Here is a 23,670-nt window from a genome sequence, read left to right as displayed (position 1 = left end):
TCTTTAGTTCATTGTATGAGGGTGAAAAGTGTATGGTGTATTATTAGAAAATAAATTGTTTCACAAGGAAGGACTTGTGTGGACATCGGTTTTCAGTGTTAAGGGGTTTTATGCAGGATTTTATTACCAAATCGGAAAAATGTTAAACTCTGTCTGAAGTCAAATAGGATTCCACAATCGGCCAGGAAGAATCCTTCAGGAGGACAACGATCACAAGGTGGGTTTTAAAAATCAACAACAGTTGGCGCCTGGTGACTCGGATTCGAACCGATGTTGGTGCAGTGCTCGTGACCGGAGGTGCTTAATCTGCCAGAGGCAGTGCCTGGAGGAACGACAAGTGCTTGAGCGAAGGTAAGGGAGAGCGCTCTCAGCAGGTAACGCATTTCGAACAAAGAAAAGTTCATTGTCAGATAATTTTATTGAGAGAAAGAAGAGGATCCGGCGGAGAGATTCCGTTTTAAAGTAAACGATAAGTACTGTAGTTGTTTTAGAAAAGTGCTGGAGAAGAGGAGGAGTCAGATGAAATAAGCATGACGAAGTGACATGGCACAGACCACGCATAGGACGCATGAGATATATGTTTGCATTGATTCCTGATTGGAGAGATATCCCATCGGTTAAGTAAGGCGGTATTCTCAGGGCAAGGCCTACCCATTGCACTTCAGGCGGGAATGGTGACCCCTGCGATTTCCCCAAATGTGGGAAAGTCGACTGTAAATTTTGTAGGATGCAGGAGATTATTGACCAGCTGGGTGCGTAGCGGGTGATTTGCATGTGTTGCTGAGAGTAAAAAATGAAACTTGTGCGAGTCCAATATTAACTGCAATGAAACGTGTTCTGTTGGGATTTTGACGATATTTTAACAACAAAGGAAGAAATATCAGGCAGAGAGTCGAAATAAAACAGCCTGGATGTCCATGGTTTGGTGCTGATAACGCGTGAAGGTCGCAGTTGTGTGTGTGAATTCAATTCAATTGGAATTGGATGCAATTGTGAGCTCGCTGGAGAATAAAGATTTCTGGACGATGTGATATATGAATGTCTTGTTAGAAATAATAATATTGCAACAAATAGAACGTGAAGAGATGGACATTCATAAAATAAATTAAATAATTAAAACCACCTCAGCAAGACAGTCTGAGGACGAACTCGTGCTGAGTTGAGCTGTGGGTCTGTTTGAAATGGCATGTTATGCATTCTTGGCATTGTGGTTTCACACGAAGGTCACAAGCTGCACTGTGTGAGACACCCCCCCCCTCCACTGGATCTGTGGGGGGTGGCATGTCTTTCCACTTAGTCTGTGTTCGAGTCTTTGCTTTAAGTGTGAAATTCGATTCATATGCAGATTCAAGAGGATGGCGGCTATTTGTCGAAGTGTGCATGAAGTTGGCAATGACTTTAAAATAAGATGCAATGCTCGTTAGTGTGTGTGTTGAAGCCATGACAGAGTAATGCTGAACTGTGGGTTTTGCCTGTCCCAGAGTTTTTCTTTTTCTTCCCACAAGATGTGGAGAGAACTTCCTGTTCCTTGTTCCTTGGTGTTTGTAGTGCACCCTCTCTATTGAATCTCTTTAAAGTGAAGTCCATTTAGGAAAAAGTGTTGAAGTTTTATTTTTTTTAAAAAACCATAGGGATTTTGAATAAATTGTGAAATAACAATTGTGAATGTGGATATACTGTATTCGGAAGGTGAAGTCTTGGGAGTTGAGCTCGCGCTGGCATTGTGATGATTTGTAATTGCACAACCCGGCAGGTTTAAGTGCTGGGCAAGCTCTGAGGACGTGTCAGAAATGTTTCGAAGATTTGATCTGAGTTGTAACCATTGTACTTAAAAGATGTGATTTAAATGTAGAAACATGATTTGGAATGATTTAAAATTGATTTGATGATGTTTAGCACGTGGGGCAATTCACAGATAATTGATGATTCCCTCGGATGGACGTTGAAATAGTTTTATTCGTCTGCGAATGTTGAGGTTACCTGAACTTGTGCTGGGAAGGCAATGGCAAACAACCCAGAGTAACCCTTTGATCGATTCAGTCAAGGTAAATTCATGATTTAATTGGATAGACGCTGAAGATTTAATTTTTCAATTATGGATTTTAAAAGGAAATATTTGATTGTTTTGACCAAAAAGTTGTTTAAGAGAGTTTGGATGTTTATTAGTCTGAAGTTTAAGATGCTTTCTCCAAAACTGGGATAAAGTTTGGGGAGGGTGTAGCTGCATGTGTAGACAGAGTGTTTGAGCTGCAATTTAAATGATATTCACGTGATGACAGATTTGACAAGTGATTTGACAATTTTTGTACAACTGTTTAAAATGATTTATTTGTTTTGATAAAGGAAAATGGATTCGTAATTGAGAATGTCGGAGGAAGTGATAGATGGTTTGTGTATGTGAGTTGGAAAAATGACAGCATGTTTTCTGTTTTGGTGAGAGAGAAGTGGACAGATGGAGAAATGTCAGAGATTTAAAATGTCAATGGAAATAGAAAATGAGAAGGATGTTTTGAGCATACGTACAACTGGGATTTCTGTATATTTTAGCATGTTGTTTTGGGAAATAACAAGGAAAGGGATTAAAATATTGATATGACATATAATGCAAGTTAATTGCTTCTTTAAGAACCTTTGTTAGTCTTATTGAAATACCTGTGCCCATGACGTTTATTGATTAGTGTTTAAGTGATGCTTTGTTTGTTTCGGAGTGTTGAAAGCAGTCTTTTCAGAAATGTACGATTTTGTCTAAATGAAGCTTGGAAAGAACTTCCACACAAAGATTGGACGATGGGAGAACCCAGATTTGGGTGATTGAGCATTCAACACGTGATCATGCCCCTTCCTGAGGAGATAAGATGGAGCAATGTGGGAAAAGAAAGAAAAAACCCACTGCGGAAGAGGTTGAGCAAAGTCTTAACGTCGGCGTTGTGTGGTGCCTGCGTGGAGGAATGTTCTCAGCCACACTCTCGATTGCCGCTCTGCAAATACATCATGAACTTGCTGTGGTTGCTTCAATGTACGACAGGCCTGGAGTTCCACACTGCGAGTCGTTTACAACATGTATTCCTTTTCGTCTCCTTCAACCCAGTGTCCGGCCCAAGCTTGTACTTGCCCACATCTACTTTCTCCTCAGCTCAAGGAGTGCTTCGATTGTGTTTCCTGTTGGGTGCTGCTCTATCCACACCCTGACCTGTTTATCTTCTGACTTCGGGTAGCATGCTTTCAATGTGTGACACATGCTGATGAACAGGCCATAAATTAAATGGAAACTCACTCATTTTCTGATATGAGCACTCACTGGCCATTGTTGATTGAACTTGAGTAATGGAAATCTTTTCTCCTTAAGGAATGGGACATGGTAATCATGTGCAAGAAAAATTATCCAAATTTTCTTTAAAAAAAAACGGGGGAGTGTGGGGTAAAAATTTATGTTAATGTATTCTAAATTGTAACAAATGGAGTTTTAGAAATGTAACTTTTATGCTGCAAGTTGAATTGGCTGTCATTTCTGGCCAAAAGACTTTTGCCCTAAATGTTAAGAAATGTGTTGTTCTGGAGCAGAGTGACCGAGCTGATAACAAACGAACATTTGCTTAGAAATATACGACGTGGCTTTTCGTCTAAAGGACACGTCTGCAGTCTGGGTTGAATAGCCCCCACCACTCTCTCATGAAAGTATAAAATGCTTTGAAATGTAAAATTGTTTCAGTGCAAGTAACTGAGAAAGTATTACAATCTCAGTGGCTTGTGCTCCTTGGAACTGACCAAGTACCAAGTTAGAATAAAACTCTCTGATGTAATGAGGAAGTGAATTGAATCGGGTTGGTCTAACTGTTAACTAAAGTAAGAATAAATGAAACGGAAGATAAAGAATATTGCAATCAATGGGGATTCTTTAGTTCATTGTATGAGGGTGAAAAGTGTATGGTGTATAATTAGAAAATAAATTGTTTCACAAGGAAGGACTTGTGTGGACATCGGTTTTCAGTGTTATGGGGTTTATGCAGGATTTTATAACTAAATCGGACAAACGTTAAACTCTGTCTGAAGTCAAATAGGATTCCACAATCGGCCAGGAAGAATCCTTCAGGAGGACAACGATCACAACAAGGTGGGTTTAAAAAATCCACAACACTGGCGATGTAGCAAAGGAGATTGACGATGTGCTCGTTGATGGTTTCTGGAGGATGATCCAGAATTGCAGTGTCTACTGGAGTGCTCAGTACCTCAATACTGACCACAGGCTTGTTGCAGCAACTCTGAAGTTGCAGCGTAAATCTAGGAGAATGGTACCATTCCAGCCTCAGCTAGATGTTGGCAAGCTCAAGGATGAGAATGGAGTTTGCAAACAGGCTGAGTGGGGATTTGGGAGGTCTGCATGCGTTGACGGATCCTGAAGAGTTGTGGAGTGCCTTCAAGACTACCATCCTTGATGTTGCCGGTCGATGTCTTGGAACATGGGGCGAAAAAGGAATTTTGTCTCTCAAGGGACACTGGATGCCAATGACCAGAAACACAGGGCCAGGCTGAATGGCAAAGCTGAGCTGATCAGGGAGCTGAGGCGTAAAACTACACGTGCACTTAGGGTGGACAGGAAGCGAATGTGTGAGGAATCTGTGAGGGGGTAGAGCATCACCTGTGGTCAAGTGATTCTCATCCGACTTAGAGGAATTCGCACATTGCGTTCCTCCAAGCCCATCCCTCGGTGTACTGCAGTGAGAGCAGAGGGTGGTGGGCTCTTGACAGAGGAATCCGAAGTGAAGGCCCGCTGGACCGGTTACTTTCCGCGGCTGTGCCAGGCTGATCCACCAGCTGTCAAGTTGAATGTCAGGGGTGTTACTATCGCTATTGCTGACCCTCCAATCAACTGTGGTCCACCTTAGTTTGGGGAAACACAGAGTGGTGAACTGGTTGAAATGGGAAAAAGCTCCTGGGATCTATTGTATCCATGCTGAACTTCTCAAGGCAGGAGAAAATGCTGTACCCGTGACGTTGCATGCAGTTCTGTGCTCTGCCTGGAACACAGGCATCATTCCAACTGACTGGAAGATAAGACGGGCCTTATCCCTCTCTGGAAAGGGAAGGGTGATCGCTAAGACCGCATTATCGACCGAGGGGTGACGCTGCTCTCAGTGCCAGAAAAAGTCTTTGCCCGGATAATTCTTGATAGGGTTCAACACCATCTGCTTGAGCACCACTATCCAGAGCAGTCTGGTTGTACACCAAAGAGGTCAACGATTGACGGTATCCTTGCTCTTGGGAGTCCGCACCGAACGCAGATGAGAGTTTCGGCAGGGGCTGCTTACAGCCTATGTTGATCTCTGTAAAGTGTTTGAATTCAGTGAATCGGGATGACCTCTGGAGGATTCTTGGTCTTCATGGGGTGCCACCAAAACTGATCAATCTGATGTCTGAATGAAACTCTGGGACAGAGTGCTGTGAGATGTGGTGATACCATCTCTGACTTATTTCCGGTTGTTACTGGAGTTCGTCAGGGGGTGTGTACTGACCCCCACAATCTTCAGCACTTGTATGGACTGGATTCTGGGGAGGATGTCGGAGAGATCAAGTTGCGGTGTATTGTTTGGGAATGTCAAGATATCTGTCCTTGATGTCGCAGATGTTGCAGTCATCTTTGTGGAGACACAAGATATCCTTTTGGAGGCCCAAGAAGTGCTGAATGGAGTCGGAGCCACAGGGATCACGTGTTTCCTGGGTTAAATATAATATCCAGGCTTTCAATGACATCTGGGATGCTGCTATCTTGTCCGTACCTGTTTGTGCTGAGGATGTTGAGGTCACGGAGAGATTCACTTATCTTGGCAGTGATATTCATGTCTCTGCTGGCTGTGAGCCAGAGGTCAACACACATCTGCCTCAGGCCTGGGGAGTCATGGATCCACCGGATCATGGTGTGTGGCACTGCCAGTACCTGAGGATGAAAGTCCAAGTCTTCAGGTCCTTGGTGCTTCCAGTCTTGATATATGGATGTGAGAATTGGACTCTGACCAGGAATCTGAGACGGAGACTTAATTCCTTTGGTGCCGGGTCTCTTCGCAGAATCCTTGGCTATCGGACTCTGTATCCAACGAGCGGTTGCTGAGAGAGACTCAAATGAGAATTGCTACCTGCATCGTCCGTGAGCGTCAGCTTTGGCTGTATGGACATGTGGCTCATTTTCCTGACGCTGATCCCACTCACCCGATTCTCTCAGTGAGGGAGCCTCGTGAGTGGAGAAGGCCAATGGGCCGACCATGTGCCTCATGGTTGCAGCAGATTGATCAGCATCTAAAGGAGATAGGGGATGGGCCAGGCATCTGTCTGGGGGTTGGCCAGATGACGGCCGCTGAAGTACCGGCGGTAAGTGGACGAAGTGACGCGCTGCTCCGGTGCATGCGCCCATACTTGACCTGACCTGACAAGGTTGACATTAATGTGATGGTCGGTTTTAACTTCCACTTTCACAAATAAATCTGGAAAAAGTAACTTTTATTAAATGCAGGCAGTCTTGTGTCACATACAATTGGCAATATTGTGAATTCAATACCATTAAAATAGCTCAACAAGAAAAAGAGCAATCAGAGATTGCAGACCCACCTCACCAGGACTTGTTTTGTGTGGTGTATTTTGTGTGGCCTTCATGTATTAGTGTGTGTCGTAATTAATAAGAGACATAATTAGAAATAGCACTTTATAACTGCTGGCAGTGATGACCGGGTAACAAGACGTCCCGCTTTGATGCAAACCCGCTTTGATCTGACACTTGACCCTGACCCATGATGTTTTTTGGTATTATTGAATTGAATTTAGAATTGGATTGAAATAAACTAAATTCAAATCAAATGGAACACCAACTAGGTACAGTCCTGCATTGGAGTAATCAGAAGGAACCCCAAAAAGCAAAAACAATGATGAAGTCATCAGGAGGAACCTGGATAGGATTCTCATTTCAGCTGCTACTCCTCTACCCTCAAACCCATCCAAGCACAGCCAAATCAGCCTTATTCAAAAAATAATAATATAATTTTTTTTAATCAAAAACCCCCAAAATAACACAGCTCAAAAAAATTAAATCATTTTGGCTGCCAGAACATGTGTCCGATTAAGTTGAAAGTTAAAACATGTATTCCCCATCAAAACTACATCATAATTTTGAAGTTTCACGTCAAATGATATCGTGGTTCCAGAGAAAACATCATTCAATATTTTTCTTAAATCCAATATGGCTGTCAAACCAGGCGAATTTTCAATTATTCCTTACCAAATTTGTACAAGTATGCCTTGGGGAGCATTTGTGTGAAGTTTCCCCTCGATCTGTCCAGCCCTTCTGGAGAAGAATTTTATGTTTTAGGGGAAATCCAATATTGCTGCCAAACTATGTGACCTATGATATCATATTTGTGAAACTTTTGCTCCTCATGGAAAGGCGGTCATTTGTGAAATGTTTCGCCTCGACCTGTTCAGCTCTTTCAAAGATTTTTGAAGGTTTAAAAATCTTTTTATTGAACAATATGGCTGCCAAATCACATGACCAATGATGTCATCAAAAAGGTTTGTGTGGACCATTTTATCCCGAGATGACCCTCAAAAATTTTCATCCTGATTGGATGTAGCATTCTCCGTATGCAATTATGATGTCATAACCAAGGCACCTATGACGTCATACTCATTCCCCATGAGTACTTGCGAGGTGTTAAGTCTCAATTCTTTCCTTGGTGCGGTTTCATGGATGCAGAGGTACAAAGTTTTTCCATTCTTCCAATCTAGCTGCCACACCACATGACCTATGACATCATAATTATCATGAGAACATTCCACCTGAGTAGTCGCACATATGGTGAAAATTTAGTCTCAATCCGACAAGTGGTTGTGGAGAAAAACACAAAAGTTCTGTGCGGACAAACAAAAACAGACAGACAGACAGAGACACAGACAGAGAGACAGACACAAATTGCAATATCCTCTCGTTTGGTGAGGGTAATAAATGTTGCATTAAATCATCAACTCAAGTTCTTCCACAAAGAGAGAAAATAAAACATTTCCCCACGGGAACAATGTCGTATCAAAGGATTACGATATCTAAGCATAACGGTCAGAAGAAACTGCCTCGATGTTACAAGATGCTTCTGACGCGACCACAACTTCAGTGGGAATTTCACAACTCGCAAAAATCACAACAAACAAAAGAGAGAAGCCAAGAAAAATATAGAGAACCCAAAATAGAGAAAGTTTTCTCCCAAACCTGCATTGATTGGCAAATTAACCACAACTGTGATCAAACATGTGACTTGTTTTTTTGTCTCAAAAGTCAAAATTCTCGCTCTCTCCCAATGGGGCATTCCATGTCGAGTGTACACACCCTCCCGACACTAATACCTCATTTTCTCCCCATATGTTGGTCATTTATTCACTTGGGTGAAAAAATTCAAAATACCAACTTTTAGTCCTGTGGGCCCATCGGGGCCCATTTTAGGGGCCCCCCAAATTTAGGTGCCCCCGGCTGCCCCACAATCTTCCAGAGGCCATATCACAGGTTGTCGTGGTCTGATTTGGCTGATCATGGTATCAAAATGCTCGTAAAAGCGAGATCTTTCGAATCGCATAAAGTAAAATCACTCCGAAACAGTAATTCAAAAAGTTATGGTTTGGGGTACCCTTTGACCTTGGGCCCCCGCTTCCCAGCCAAACCGATGGTCCCAATTTTTTTGTGTGAGAATACCCCTTCATATACAACAACACCTCAGCATAAATGAAAATGGGATCTCAATGGGTTCAAGTGTGATGATGGTTTTATTGTTCGGGGACTCGGGTGCTGGACACACAAAACGCCACAATACATAGAACAATATTTGAACACAAGATTTCCAACACACATATCAGTATATTGTACATAAATTTTCCACATGCACATGCAGGAACTGGAAGCGATACTAGTATGAGTCAGAGTTTTTCCTCGCATATTATAGTCAAGATTTTTTGCCCACCAATGTTTTATTTGACAGCTGTGTTTCTTTTTTACTGATTGTGTAGGTTCTACCTGCAGCAGTTTTTGGTTCTACGGAAAGAAGTATATCAGAAATGTCTAAAATGCAGTGATCTTCAATGTCAGGAAAAAAGAAAATATTTGTGGGCCCGTTTGGATGAAGAAAATTCACTTTCACTTCATGAGTGTCCTGAAAGGCTTCCATGATGCAGGCAAGCCACCATTTTCCATCATAGTGCACTGTGACATAACCTGAGAGTTTCCCATTAAAAGTTGGTGTAGATTTTGAAACAGCTGACTCGATACGGTGTTCCTCGCTAAGGCTGAATTAGCGTACCTGAAGAGCAGTTTCAGAAATATGGATGAAAGCATGAAGTTTTTGAGTTCCAGCTATGGTTTTGGCCGCTTTCTTCCAGATTTCGTTCTTCCTCATCGTACGCCTCTTGGATCCCGCAACCGAACTTCATTTCATTCAAACCATTTTTCAGCAAAGGCAAAAAGATCTTTTGGAGAAATAAGTTGAGTCGTAAGGTCTACGGAGGCTCTCACATGTTCCTTCTCGTTTGACTGTACCTCCCACACCATCTGAAGGGCCCTTGCCATGACTTGTGGCAAAAAAATGCCATTCGGCGTCAATAGCATACTCTGATTTGTGACGACATAGGTTTATGAAGGCTTTGCAATTCTTATATTGGCCAGCACAACCATCTGAGAAATAGGAAAGTTTCTTTACATTTCCAAAGCTAGATTTCAAGTGTTCAATGAGCATTCTTTGGAAGAGGTGGACTGAGACAACGTCATGAGTATTGCATTCTGATATAATCGTGAACGAATCGTGGTTTAATTTGCTCTCGTCCGATTTGAACTAGTATAGTAAAGCCAGGGGTGAATTGTCGCTTGAGAGCGGTTCCAATGGAATCCTTGGGCCGCATCCTGTACGACAAACGAATAGTTCTCTGAGAAGTCTCCAATAATGACAAATTCTCCTTCACTGATTTCGTCTTTCTTATTTTTCAGAAACTGAGATTGAGCCTTGGCAATGAAGTCGTGTCTCACTACTTTCACCGCGCGTTCACAGAATTGATTAATGAATTATTCCAAAGGGAGGTCTATGGAGCTCAGTTCAGATCTGTCGGTGGATGTCCACCGTTTAAATTGAATTTCATCAATATCCTCTCGTTCATAAGCACTCAGTAGCTCAGTTTTGAAGTCTTCAATTGATGGGCAACTTTCACAAGTTCTTAAATAACATGCCGGTTGTGCTGGGTTACAAACTATGCATGCCATCACATGATGATAGCAAGGAAGTTCGGCTATCTATGGCATTTTGGAACCAAACATCACGAGTTTCACATTTTGATGTATCGTACATACACATACACTGTGTGTACCACCTGAAACCGCCAGGACACACTCCGAGGGACGGAGCACGGCGAACTTCGCGAATCCAACTTTCAAGCCAGGGTTCTTCTCTTTGAATTTCTGAAACAGTTACTTGAGATTGTTCAGCACCAGGCGCTTTTGAATTTTGTCTTTTCCATGTTCATTCCTGACCACCACACAGTCCTTTTTCCCCCGGCATTATTCGGCTGACTTCATCACTTCGGTAAAATTCGGTTACGGCGGATTTCACTTCGTCAGGCAATATTTTACCCTGTTTGAGATTTGGAGATGATAGCATACCATTTTCGTTCTCTAAATTTTTCGCTTGCACAGCCATTCTTTGGGAGCAACTGAATTCAGTCATCATCCCTCTGATGCTCATATTCCGAGCAAATATTCTGAACGGCTCGAAACAACATATTTTTTCTTTCAGGCTTTTGACCACCTCTGGCATGCAGTTTTCATCACATTTTGATGCTGTATTTTGTGTTTTCTCCGCAGTGCTTGGTCCAGCAACAAGTTCTAATTTCTTTCGCACAGAATCTTCCACTTTACTTCGCTTTTCAGGAACGTACCCTGGGTTCCTTTCCGCCTTTCGTTTGTCGAATGGGCTTTCGCCTATCATCGATAACGACTGGTTTAATAGGTCAACTTCTGCTTCTCGCTGAAAAACCTCCTCGTAATATCTGTCGAAATAGATTCTGCAATGCCTTCGATAGTATCTTCTGATGATAATTTCGAACTGGTCGAAGATGATTCTTCAATACGCTCTAGTGACAACTGAGAAAGTTTTTTTCTGCACGAAGTACAAATTCTGTCATCTTTTTCACCTTTGAAGAAAATTTCATCAACATATCATTTGACACATTGCGAAGATCTTTGCGTTGTTTCGTTTTATGGCAGCTGAACGTCTCGCAACATTATTTTCGGAACTCCTTCCACTGTTCAGTCGCCATGCTTACTGCAAAATATGCAAAAACGGAGATTAGCCTATTTATAACTTAATTCGATGATGGTGAAACAAAAAATGTACACTTAAAAATCAATAGACACAATAGGCAGAATAATTTTTCGCAAATGATGCAATATACTGTATATAAATATATATATATATATATATATATATATATATATATATATATATATATATATATATATATATATATATATATATATATATATATATATATATATATATATATATATATATATATATATATAGTTACGGTGGTGGAAATTCACAGAACACCATTCAGGTTCCCCGAAGATCAGTTATCTCGATAAGTACGTTTTTCAGGTTAGATTCCCCCACCGATGTGTAAAGGGTATTATTCGTGTGCCGGGCTGTGAATCTTTGAGGTAGCCGTTATTCTTTCTCTGTCTTTAATTTCGAAAGATCTGACAAAAACTCCTCACCATCGACAAGCAACGCTCCCCACCGCCACCACTGCTCAAGCCGCCATTGTGCGCCGAGGCGCGAACCTAATTTGCATAACTGGATCACAGAGCGACTTCCGCGAAACCCACGCGTGACGACAAACTTGGGGTTTGGGGGTGAGGCTCACCAGGGGTGACAGGTCGGAGGCGAACAGTGGGCGGAGCCTGGCCTCGGGTGAAAGATCAAGGAACTGGCCGATATAAGGGCGGAACTCAGGGTTGTTTGTTGTTGTTCGTCGTTGTTCATGGCTTGTTCACCGGTGGAGATCAGAAGTCGGGAGTCGGGGCTGGTGGGAGTGGCAGCATCGGAGCTTGGAGTCGTCGGAGCTAGCAGCAGCGGCGGAGCATGGGGGTCCGGGCAGACGGCCCTGGTACCGTGCGCGACGCTGAGGAGTGAACAGGGTCTAAAGGAGCATAAACTCTGAAAGAGCAAGAGACCCGTTCGCTCCTCCAAAGCGTCGCCAGCCAGGCTCGCCAGAAATGGGCCACACCGAAGCCGGGCCACCGAGGCCGACCAAGCAGCCGTTCAAGCTGCTCGTCAAGCCGCCCAAGGGACTGGCATGTTCGCGACGCACTAGACCGAACAGAGACACCAAGGGTCGCCGATCCAAAGACCATCGAGTCGCCACCAGGGGCAGCCAGGTAACCTGCCCAGCCTCTTGAAGTCCCTCGGTCAACCAGGCCTCCGAGTTTGAAATAAAGGCTCACGAGCCCTATTCTTTTCTTTGGTTTTGGATGAAAGTCTGTGGCGCTTTGTCTTCCTAAGTTGAACTGATTAAGTGCATGATTGTGTACATGATTGAATAGGCATCGGCTGTAGGCTTTGCTCCTGTCTCGTCCCCATTCCCCCATTCATTGACTGCATGCCTACTGAAAATAAATGCCCCATTGTTTGAATGTCAACCTGCTCACTTTCTGCCATTGACCGCCACGATGCGCTCGGGATGTCAACTGGCTATTAAGGCCGACAAACGTGATAATCTGGTCCGACGGGATTCGGCGAATTAAAACCGCTTGGCTTCGCACATAGAACGAGCATGCTTAAGCGGCTCGTTTTCATACAGGTCCCATCGAGGTATAAACTCTCGGTATTTCTGTCCACGCGAATAGTTAGGTATATCGACAATTCGGCGATTGACCCTGTAGCGCGTGGACAGAATAATTGACTAGCTTATGATGCGTTAAGGCATCCGTGGCTGGATTCCAGGGTTGGTCCGGAAAGCCACGACTGGATTGTGGCCTTCGGTGGGCGCGTGACCGCAATTTGGCTAAAACGGTCATCCACACACCGAACGCGGCGGAAACCTACAACAATATATATATATATATATATATATATATATATATATATATATATATATATATATATTTATATATATATATATATATATATATATATATATATATATATATATATATATATATTAGGGTGGTCCAAAAAAGTCGAAAAAATAGAATGTTGCTCCACAAGCTTAAAATTATTCTAATATGATCATATAACGCGCATAATTTTTTTAGCTTCATCAGAGGTGATTTAGAGGTCGCTCCATATGACGACTTTTAGTCTCATGACTTGAATAAATTAGGGTATGGTCAGGTACGGTTACGGGTACTTCTGGATGTCCGAGGTGGAAATGGAGTGCATTTTCGAACTCTATGCACTCATAGAGTGAATCGAACCATACCCTAATTTGATATAATAATAACTAAATCAATAACTAACATATTTTTTGTGAATCATTGAATCTAAAACACTGGATGTTGGACCGGCTAGAAAAAACAGCAATAGAGGCGGAGATGATAGTGGTATTTGGTAAAATGAGACGAATATTCTAATAGTTTGTAATTCCATTGATTGAAAAATTAGGGTATGGTCAGATACGATTACGTGTACTTCTGTACTTTCTAGGTGAAAAATGACTGCATTTTCGAACTCAGTGGGGTCGATTTACTCAAAGAAATGTTGAGACGGACAACAAATTCATTATAGATGAGAAAATATCGAAATGAGTAGGATTAGTTACTCAACTCCAGTAATGATAAATCTTGTTTTAGGTCATATTTTCGAAATGGTAGTGAATTCAAGATCGGTGCAGTCATTTCCTAGAGTAAATCGACCCCATAGAGTTCGAAAATGCACTCCATTTCCACCTCGGACATCCAGAAGTACCCATAATCGTACCTTACCATACCGTAATGTAACCAACTCATGAAACTAAAAGTCATCATATGGAGCGACCTCTAAATCAACTCTGACCAACTTAATTTTTTTATGCGCGTTATTGAATCATTGTGGAATACTTTAAGGCTTGGGGAGACATCTGAATTTTTTTTTTTTTGCTGTTTTTGGACCACACTAATATATATATATATATATATATATATATATATATATATATATATATATACATATATATATATATATACATATATATATATATATATATATATATATATATATAATAGTCCAGAGATAATGATTGTCAATTTCAGACATAAAGTCGCCTGCCAGCAGGTGATGTCATTGGAACGATGATGGCAAACGTCGCCCAATGTCGAATCAAGAATTAGTGATATGTGGACCCCGAACAATAAAACCATCATCACACTTGAACCCATTGAGATCCCGTTTTCATTTATGCTGAGGTGTTGGAGTATATGAAGGGGTATTCTCACACAAAAAAATTGGGATCATCGTTTTCGCTGGGGGGGGAGTGGGGGACCAAGGTAAAAGGGCGCCCCAAACTATAACTTTTTGAATTACTCTTTCGGAGTGATTTTACTTTACGCGATTCGAAAGATCTCGCTTTTACGAGCATTTTGACACCAAGATCATCCAAATCTGACCACTACAACCTGTGATATGGCCACTGGAAGATTGTGGGTCAACCGGGAGCACCCAAATTGGGGGGGGGGCTTAAAATGGGCCCCGATGGGCCCCCAGGTCTGAAAATTGATACATAATGTTTTACTGTGGATACAAACACGTGCACAAAAAACGGAGTGAAATCTGAGATGATGTGTCAAAATTTCGCTGAAAAATGTGTACACTTGACATGGAACGCCCCCAATCCGGTCGAGACTTCCTCATCCATTTCTCAAGTTTGTATTCCTGTTTGACCCACTCCCTTTTTTCTGCTAGTTTCTTTTTCAGGTTCGATACATTTTGTAAGTAACACCATATGATGGAAACCTCAGTCCACGTCTTCTCTGAGATGGAGTCTCAGCACCATGTGATTAAATGGGTCATTCCAATCTCTACTATAATTAGACAGCTACGAAGAAGTCATGCACGATACAATGATTTCTTTCACTGTATCCATGGGTTCACATAACTGGCACACAGGCGCTCATGCACGGTGAAAAAAAAACAACACAAAACACAAAACTAAATTTGTACTGCAAAAATGCTAAGACAGTTCAAAATTGGACGAATACCACAACAGAGGCTTGTGATGGAAGGTTTTCTCAACTCATGTCGGTAAGTAATGCTCTCCATGGTCATTAAGCAAACTGATATACTCGGATTTCAAAATTTAAGTGTACAAAATCAAGTTTATAAACTATGACATCATAACTTGTAAGATTGAACAAAAATAACAAAATAGGAGAACAAATGAGCAAAGAGGAAGAAGAGGTGGTTGTTACAGCTCGTGTTTTTCGTTCGTACAAAACCATTTCTCCAGATACTCAGTGGAGAATCAAATTTTAAAATATTGGATGAATCCCTGCTTATAATCGCTGTTCATTGCGCAGTTGCACCACATGCGGCCAACAATGTGATGCGTGCACGCTGCAAGTGCGGCCTTGCTTCCATATCAAAGTTCAATTCTGTATTGTTGGAGCAAGCCAGTGCATGGCCGAAGAGTGGGAAATACAAGACACCTCTCATAAGTAAGCATTGCATATCTTGAGGATTTTGATACAAGTGGCCAGGTGGGCCACCTCGGCTGGAGGTTTTTGTGGCCTGACGAAGCCTTTGGTGGACATTGGCACCGGGGCCAACCCGAATTTCGAACCCTGGCTGGCATTAGTTAATGGACACTTTATGATCCCATGGTGTTTTTTCACAAAGAGTCGGCGAGTTTATCCCACAACCATAAGCAATTTTTTTTTATAATCCGAATCAAACCTGCATCAGGAACAAACCCAGACATTCAACAATGCTGCAAACCAAGAGCCAAGTGTTGCACACGAAACAAAAATTGAAGTTCCTGAGTTCCTCCAAAGAACCAGCGTTCCATCTACGCTGTTGTTGATGATTCACCAATAAGTAATGAAACCAGTTCAGCGGCTGAGGTGAGGTTGGAACATTGGAGTTTTCATACTTTTGCTCCCTCAATATGGCTGTAGCTGTTGAAGAGTTCAGGTAGAGCTGGAAACAGCAAAGGACATATCTTGTGTGGCATATCTTGGTTGCTTTATTCAGCTTTCTTTGACTAGAATAGTCGAGTGTTGATTAACTATCTCATCCGAGTGGCAGCTGGGAATCATTGCCAAGGTGTGAGCCAATTGGGTGTTTCCTCCAATGAGAGGTGAGAGATGTTATTTGGGCTTTTAACACAAGTGAATTGTAATGGACTCGGACTCCCAAACAACAGCATGAGAGCACCGGAGACCAATTGTCTCCAAGACCCCGAGCAGAGGCGAATGTGCATGCCTGAATAATCCACCGTCATGCAACGGTTTTACTAATTCCACACCACGTCGCCGTTTCATCGTGTGCAGTTGACCTCAAGAGATAAATTCTCTTTCACTGGAGGATAGACCCATGGCTCAAAATACAGAGTCACTCGTTTAAAAGTTCAGATTCACACTGGGTCCCTCGAACCTGGACACGCTGCTTCTGCTCTCCCAAATCAGGCTCCATCCATTGGGACCTTACTCTGTACAGAGTGTTGGTGCTGCCTAAGCAATCTTCTTGGCTATTGGGCACAACCCTGGACAGGTCGCCACTCCGACAAAGGATACCAGCAATTTGGTACTCGTTTTGACGACTTCAGAAGGATGACAGGCTGTCAACCCCACCTGGTATCAATTCAACAGCCAAGCAGGATTTGAACTCAGGACCCAAGGATCCCAAGTCCACCACTCTAGCCATGAAGCCAACACAAGGCAATTACTCAGGATGGAGGTCCTCAATGTCACACAAGAGATCATGGCCATCTCTCGAGACATATCTCGAACTTCATACCCAGCCTGGCACACCACATTGCTCTTCAAACTCTCCACCTATGGAATCCAAGACCACCTCCGCACAGAGCTTACTGACTTCCTCAACTCTCGTAGCAAACACGTGCCTCCCGACAGAATGCTTTAACTCCTCTCTCTGTCAAGGCTGGAGTGCCCCAAGACAGTGTGTTGGGCCCAGTCCGATTCTTCACCAACATTCTCTCTGACTCTCCAGAAAATCCTCATTATCTGTTTGCTGATGTCTTCACCCTCCACCATGGCATCTTTCAGAGAGAAAAGTCACAGCCTCTTCCCTCATTTCAGACATTGATGGAATCACAAGCTGATAAAAGACGTGGAACATGTCCTTCAATTCTGGCAAATCTCATTTGGAAAAAGGGATTTCATTCCAAAACAATCCCTTTTTCCAGTCATTCTGATTTTTCCCCTTCTCCCTCACCTCTTTACATTTGTTTGGTGGTTGTTTTGTTATTTTTGTCTTTCCTCCAAGCATTCAACTTCCTCTTCTTCTGGTGTTTTATTCAACTTGTGTGCATCTTGTTCACACCGACGTGTCCTTCCACTCTGCTGTTGTTGTTTCCCCCTTTCCATTCAGCTCTTGGTATTTCATGAGCCTCTATCATATTTGTACAAAAATAATAAAACATTTTAAATTAAACAAAGTAAAGAAGTGAAGATCATATAACTCACCATTCAGCTGGTCACTTTCCTCCTCTTCCAGACAAAAGGAATACTCATCCTCAATTTTTATCTGTAGAATATCAGGAAATCCTTCCAGCTCTTCAACCTTCATTTCACACCCGAGCACAGTCGGCTGTTCTGATTCCAGCTGCACACGACAGGAATTCGTCCATCAGCCAACGAGAGAGTACAGTAAACATACCACTCTTCAGGATGTTTGCTCCACCATGAGTACCTTGATCCCACACAGTAACTACATGTGAACTTCCGCTGCACTTGAAACCTTATCCTTTGTCTAAATCAGTTACAGCATCTCACACAAATGCGCACCTTTTGACACCCCCCCGCAAAAATAAATTGTCCATGTTGCAGGTTCTTCAGCCAATACTGTAATTGTATTCCATGTTGCAAATTTTGATTTGGCTACATATAAAATGTACAAATGTTTTGATATTGATATAAAATCTGAGCCTGTTCAGCAGTATTTGAACTAGATGGTATTCATAGAATACTTACCCAGCACAGTTAATGGTTTTGGAGATATAGAAGTGCAACGTTTTTTTGTTTTTTTCCAAAACGCCACCTGTACCACATGAACCATGACATCATGATTATCATTAAAATATTTTACAGGAGTCGGCGCTCCAATGGTGAAAATTTTGTGTGCATCAGCCCAACAGTTGCTGAGAAAACAAATTCATAATCATTGGGTAAGTGTTGTACTTGTCAAATGATGATGTCATAATGAAGGCAATGATGACATCTTTATTAACATATCTTATTCCACATGGGGAGTAGTTGACAATGAGCAAGGTGTCAATTTTTTTTCCATGAAGTGATTTCAGAGATATGGAGGTGCGAAGTTTTTCCAAGATGACACCTGTACCAAGTGAGCTAAGATGTCATAATTATCATTAACATATTTTGCAGGAGGAGGTGCTCCTATGGTGAACATTTCACGTCAATCGGACCAATAATTGCAGAAAAATAAAATTCATACTGATCGAATCAAGCGTTTTACCTGTCGAATTATGACGTCATAATTAAGGTACTGATGACATCATTAACATGTATTATTACCCAAGGGGAGTACTTGACAATAAGCGAAGTTTCAATTTTTTCCATGGAGCAGTTTTGGAGATGAAGGTTGAACTTTTTTTCAATTTTCCAAGATGGCATCTGTACCACGTGACTTATGACGTCATAATTATTTCAAAAAATTCTTCAGGAGGAGCCGCTCATATTCTGAAAATTTTGTGTCCATCGGACTAAGTTGCAGAAGTAAATATTTTTTTTCATTCGGATCAGATCAAGCGTTGTACTTGTCAAATTATGGTCACAATTAAGGCACCAATGGCATCATCATCAACATATGTTATTCCCCATTGGGAGTACTTGCAATGAGCCATGTTTCAATTTTTTTCCATTGAGCGGTTCGGGAGATATCGAGGTGGAACATTTTTCCAAGATGGCGTCCATACCACGTGACCTATGACGTCATAATTATGAATAAAAAAATCCACAGGCAGCGGCACTTCTTTGGTAAAATTTTGTAAAATCAATCAGATTTTGGTAAAATCAGGTTAAATCTAAAATCATGTAAAATCAATCAGGTAAAATCAATTTGGTAAAAATCAATCAGACCCACGGTTGCCAAGAAAATGAATTTTTAAAATGCAGACACACGCACACACACCACACGTACACAACCAAATGTCAAACCCTGCTATTCGTTTGGCAAGCACAGGGAAATGTAGACATTCTATGGTGAGAAGGCCTTACATACAAGGACAGAGGATGTGTTAATACTGTTGTGGAAATGGGCCCTTAGTGGGTTATTAAATATAGGATTAGCCCAGATCCCCCCTTAAATGCATGTTTAGCCAGGTTGTTTGGTAATCGGACATCGCATGTGGGCCGGGAGGTGTAGCACGCTGTCCATTGTTCGTGCAGTGGTGGTGTACCGAGAGGCGCCTTGCTTCTTTTTCCTTCCCTCCTTCTGGCTAGCCCCGCCCAGCGATCTGAGAGTGTCGGTCGGCGAGGCATGTCGGCAGCCCATTGGTGGAGAGCGGCTGCGGACTCGAGGGATGGACCAATCGCGTGTCCCCGGAGGCGGTCCAGAAGAGGAGCCCCAAACAAGGCAAGGGAGGAACTGCATGAGGTCAGTCTTCCTTCTGCTGGATGAGAGGCTGCTAGTGTCAGTCGGGGAGGCGTGTCGGCAGCCCATTGGTGGAGAGCGGCTGCGGACTCGAGGGATGGACCAATCGCGTGTCCCCGGAGGCGGTCCAGGAGAGTGAGCCCCGGGAAGGCAAGGAAGAAACGACTTGTGTGGAGTCTGCGATCTGCTTCGAGAGCAACTGCCCAGTGTCGAGTCTGTGATCTGCTTGATGAGGAGTGACTTGATCGGCGATGGACCCAGCGTGCAGGTCGTCCCCAGGTTTATCCTGAATCCAACCACGGAGCCTCTGACTGTCTTTGCTCCCGGCATGGGTCGACACGTTTTTCCATCCCGTCGATCCACCTGCGGAGCCCAACACCCCGATTTGCCCTAATCTGGTGAGCAGGCCAGGCCTAGATTTGTATGCTGGACGTTGTGAAAAACCAGCTGGAGCACACCGTGGATCTTTCGCTCTTGTGCTGTCAACCTTACGGGGGCCGGACACGCCGATGCTGGTGCGCAAGCGGTGCCGATAAGAGAACGAGCACCATCTTGCAACGCTGCGTGCTCAAGCTTGGGTGCTCGAATCCGTTGACATCGGCTTCTCACGAGCCACATCCGTGCCTTCGACACTTTTTCTCTCGTCCATGAGGCATCACCAAGTACTCCGTTTCTTGTCTGCATGTTGTCTAAGGTTTATTTCGCTAGGGCACCCTTCAAAACCCGAAACCGCAGCTCCTTAGTTAAGAGCGGGTTAGAGATAAATTATAACGTTCGTGAATGCTTTGCTTGTGTCGTGTTCCCTGATGTGTCCCCAATAAATCTGGCTGATTCGTATGAAAGTTGCGCCTTGAGTTTATTCGTGCCGCGCTGAGGAACAATTGTTCGATTTGTATATAAAACCAGACGGGCCACGGACTGGCAGACTACGCTCGGTCTCTGACAAACCCAGTCTGTAGCCGGGGTCTATTTCCCCAACTGGTACGGCCCAGGTGTACTTTGGTATCGCGATTCGAGGCGCGTGACCCGAAACCTGTGCCGAACCAGCCGGCGTTATAACCCCGGAGACGGCGGTGCTGTTAAGTGACGCCGAATCTTCAACATTTGGATGTCAAGAATAGGGTGCGAATCCCCCATTGTGCACGTGGTTACCCTTGGTGATCGCTGACATTTAGCGAAGAAACATGTTATAATCTGTACCACTAATTTCCTGTTACTCACGAAGATGTTTAAAAACCAGAAATGTTCACAAAACAAAACTTCCTCCACTCACAACTCGCTTCAGGAAATGTTTCGTTCTCTGCGCGAGTCCCGGGAACACGGATCCACACTTCGTACACACACGACTCTTCTTCTTCTTCACTAAACCTTTTATACATCACATGTCTCGAATCCCTCCCGATCGTTATCTCATCCCCACTAACGTGTATTATCAGCCGATAATTTTATTAAAATCATTCTACACAAAAAATCTAACGGTGCAGAAAACGAGGAAAAAGAAGGTTCGACAAGCCAAGCTAGAAGATACACCCCCTTGGTAATACAAGGGAAGCCACAGAAAGGTCGTAGTCGTAGTCGTAGTCGTAGTCGTAGTGCTTTTGTTGGAATTACCACAATTCTATTTTTTGCCGCCAAGGACTTGTATATCATGGGAAATTTTTTTTCTGCCAGATGGCACTCAAAGACCTGTTGAGGAGTGCACAGAAAGATGGATCATTCATGAACAAGCCTGGTATGGAAAAGAAGAATGATTCTGTGGCTTCTCCTGACCTGTCAGAGTTAAATGAGATTGAGACGTCTGTCGCTAACACAGGACATCCAGACAAACCAACAACAATTTAAATAAGGATTCATCAAACTCAATGATTGATGCGTCAAAGGCAGCAGTTCTGCATGAAAGAACCACCACTCAAGCATCAAAAGACACTCTCGAACCCCTTCTTGTTGTGACAGACAGGCAGAAGTGTACCGGTCTTACAAGTGACGAAGGCATTACCTGCACTGACCAAGGTCTCGAGTGCTGCCACAACGTCCACAGTAGATGTAGACAGCGAAGTCGAGCACAGTTCAACCGCAGCAGCTCAAACAGATGATCTCCCTATCCCTACCATCAAAGCGTATTCAATCCCTATAGCTTTGCCAAGCGGTGAAGCAAGGACTGCTTCGTTAGAACCAACGGAGTGTTCATCTGTGTCACCAGGAGAAAGTGCAAAGTCAGTTTTAAGTGATGACAAGGTGGAAGCTTTGTCATACAATGCAGATGTACCAAAGAAGAGAGACCATGAGCGCCCAGACAGAGAAGATGAGAAGAGCATGGGTGACTGGGAAGGTCAGGTCAGGTCAGGTATGGGAGCATGTGCCAGAACAGCGCGTCGCTGCGTCCACTTTCCGCCGGTACTCCAGGGGCCTCCGTCTGGCCATCCCCCAGGCAGATGCCAGGCCCATCCCCATCTCCTTGAGATGATGGTCAACCTGCTGCAACCATGAGGCACGTGGTCGGCCCACTGGCCTCCTCCACTCATGAGACTCCCTCGCTGAGAGAATCTGGTGAGCAGGATCAGCGTCAGGAAAACGAGCCACATGTCCATACAGCCGCAGCTGACGCTCACGGACTATGCAGGTAACAAATATCATCCGAGTCTCTCTCAGCAACCGCTCGTTGGACACAAAATCTGACCAGCGATAACCAAGGATTCTCGAAGAGACCTGGTACCAAAGGAATTAATTCTCCGTCTCAGATCCTTGGTCACAGTCCAAGTTTCGCATCCAGAGAGCAAGACTGGAAGCACCAAGGACCTGAAGACTCGGACTTTCGTCCTCCCGCACAGGTACCGGCAGCGCCACACCCCATGATCCAGTGAATCCATGACTCCCCAGGCCCGACCCAGACGTCTATTGACCTCCGGCTCACAACCTGCGGAGACATGAATATCACTGCCAAGGTAAGTGAATCTATCCACGACCTCAACATCCTCACCACAAACAGACACAGACAGGACAGCAGCATCCAAGATGTCACCGAAAGCCTGGATCTTTGTTTTGACCCAAGAAATCCGTAATCCCAACGGCTCCGACTCCTCATTCAGCACCTCGAGGGCCCCCAAGAGGATGTCTAAAGTCTCCGCAAAGATGACTGCATCATCTGCAAAATCAAGGTCCGAGATCTTGACATTGCCAAACGATGCACCGCAACTTGATCTCTCTCCGACATCCTCCCAAAAATCCACTCCCTACAAGTGCTGAAAAGTGTGGGGGCAAGTACACATCCCTGACGAACTCCAGTAACAACTGGAAATAAGTCAGAGGCGGTACCACCACACTTCACAGCACTCTCAGTACCAGAGTAGAGTTCAGACATCAGATCGATCAGTTTCGGTGGCACCCCACGAAGACCAAGAATCCTCCAGAGGACATCCCGATTCACTGAATCGAGCCGCTTTACAGAGATCAACATAGGCTGCAAGCAGCCCCTGCGAAACTCTCGTCTGCGTTCAGTGAGGACACGAAGAGCAAGGATACGGTCAATCGTTGACCTCTTTGGTGTAAAGCCTGACTGCTCTGGACGCTGGTGCTCAAGCAGATGGTGGCGAACCCTATCAAGAAATTATCCGAGCAAAGACCTTGCCCGGCACTGAGAGCAGCGTCACCCCTCGGTAGTTGTTGCAGTCTTGGCGATCACCCTTCCCTTTCCAGAGAGGGACAACAAGGCCCCTCTTCCAGTCAGTTGGGATGATGCCTGTGTTCCAGGCAGAGCACAAAACTGCATGCAACGGCAGCAGTGCAGCATTTCCACCAGCCTTGAGAAGTTCAGCATGGATGCCACAGATCCCTGGAG

At 43.7% G+C, this 23,670-nt stretch overlaps 1 protein-coding gene across 1 annotated transcript in view; it reads right to left on the bottom strand.

Annotated features, from left to right (window-relative positions):
* Nucleotides 1–21,273, bottom strand: part of LOC147009361 (uncharacterized) — a 44,936-nt gene extending 23,663 nt beyond the window's left edge. The window contains exons 1-2 of the mRNA XM_085862185.1: nucleotides 21,109–21,273; nucleotides 17,687–17,825 (exon numbers count right to left, since the gene is read on the bottom strand). Of these exons, the coding sequence (XP_085718311.1) occupies nucleotides 17,687–17,789 (103 nt within the window). The 5' untranslated portion in view covers nucleotides 17,790–17,825; nucleotides 21,109–21,273. The remainder of the gene's footprint in view (nucleotides 1–17,686; nucleotides 17,826–21,108) is intronic.
* Between the last annotated feature and the right edge of the window lie 2,397 nt (nucleotides 21,274–23,670).

This window comes from Eptatretus burgeri, chromosome 17, assembly GCF_056783735.1.
Source record: "Eptatretus burgeri isolate ZD-2024b chromosome 17, Ebu_testis_v1, whole genome shotgun sequence".
NCBI classification, from domain to species: domain Eukaryota; kingdom Metazoa; phylum Chordata; class Myxini; order Myxiniformes; family Myxinidae; genus Eptatretus; species Eptatretus burgeri.
The sequence above is the reverse complement of the archived record's forward strand: the minus strand, read 5'-3'. Positions and strand labels throughout refer to the sequence as shown.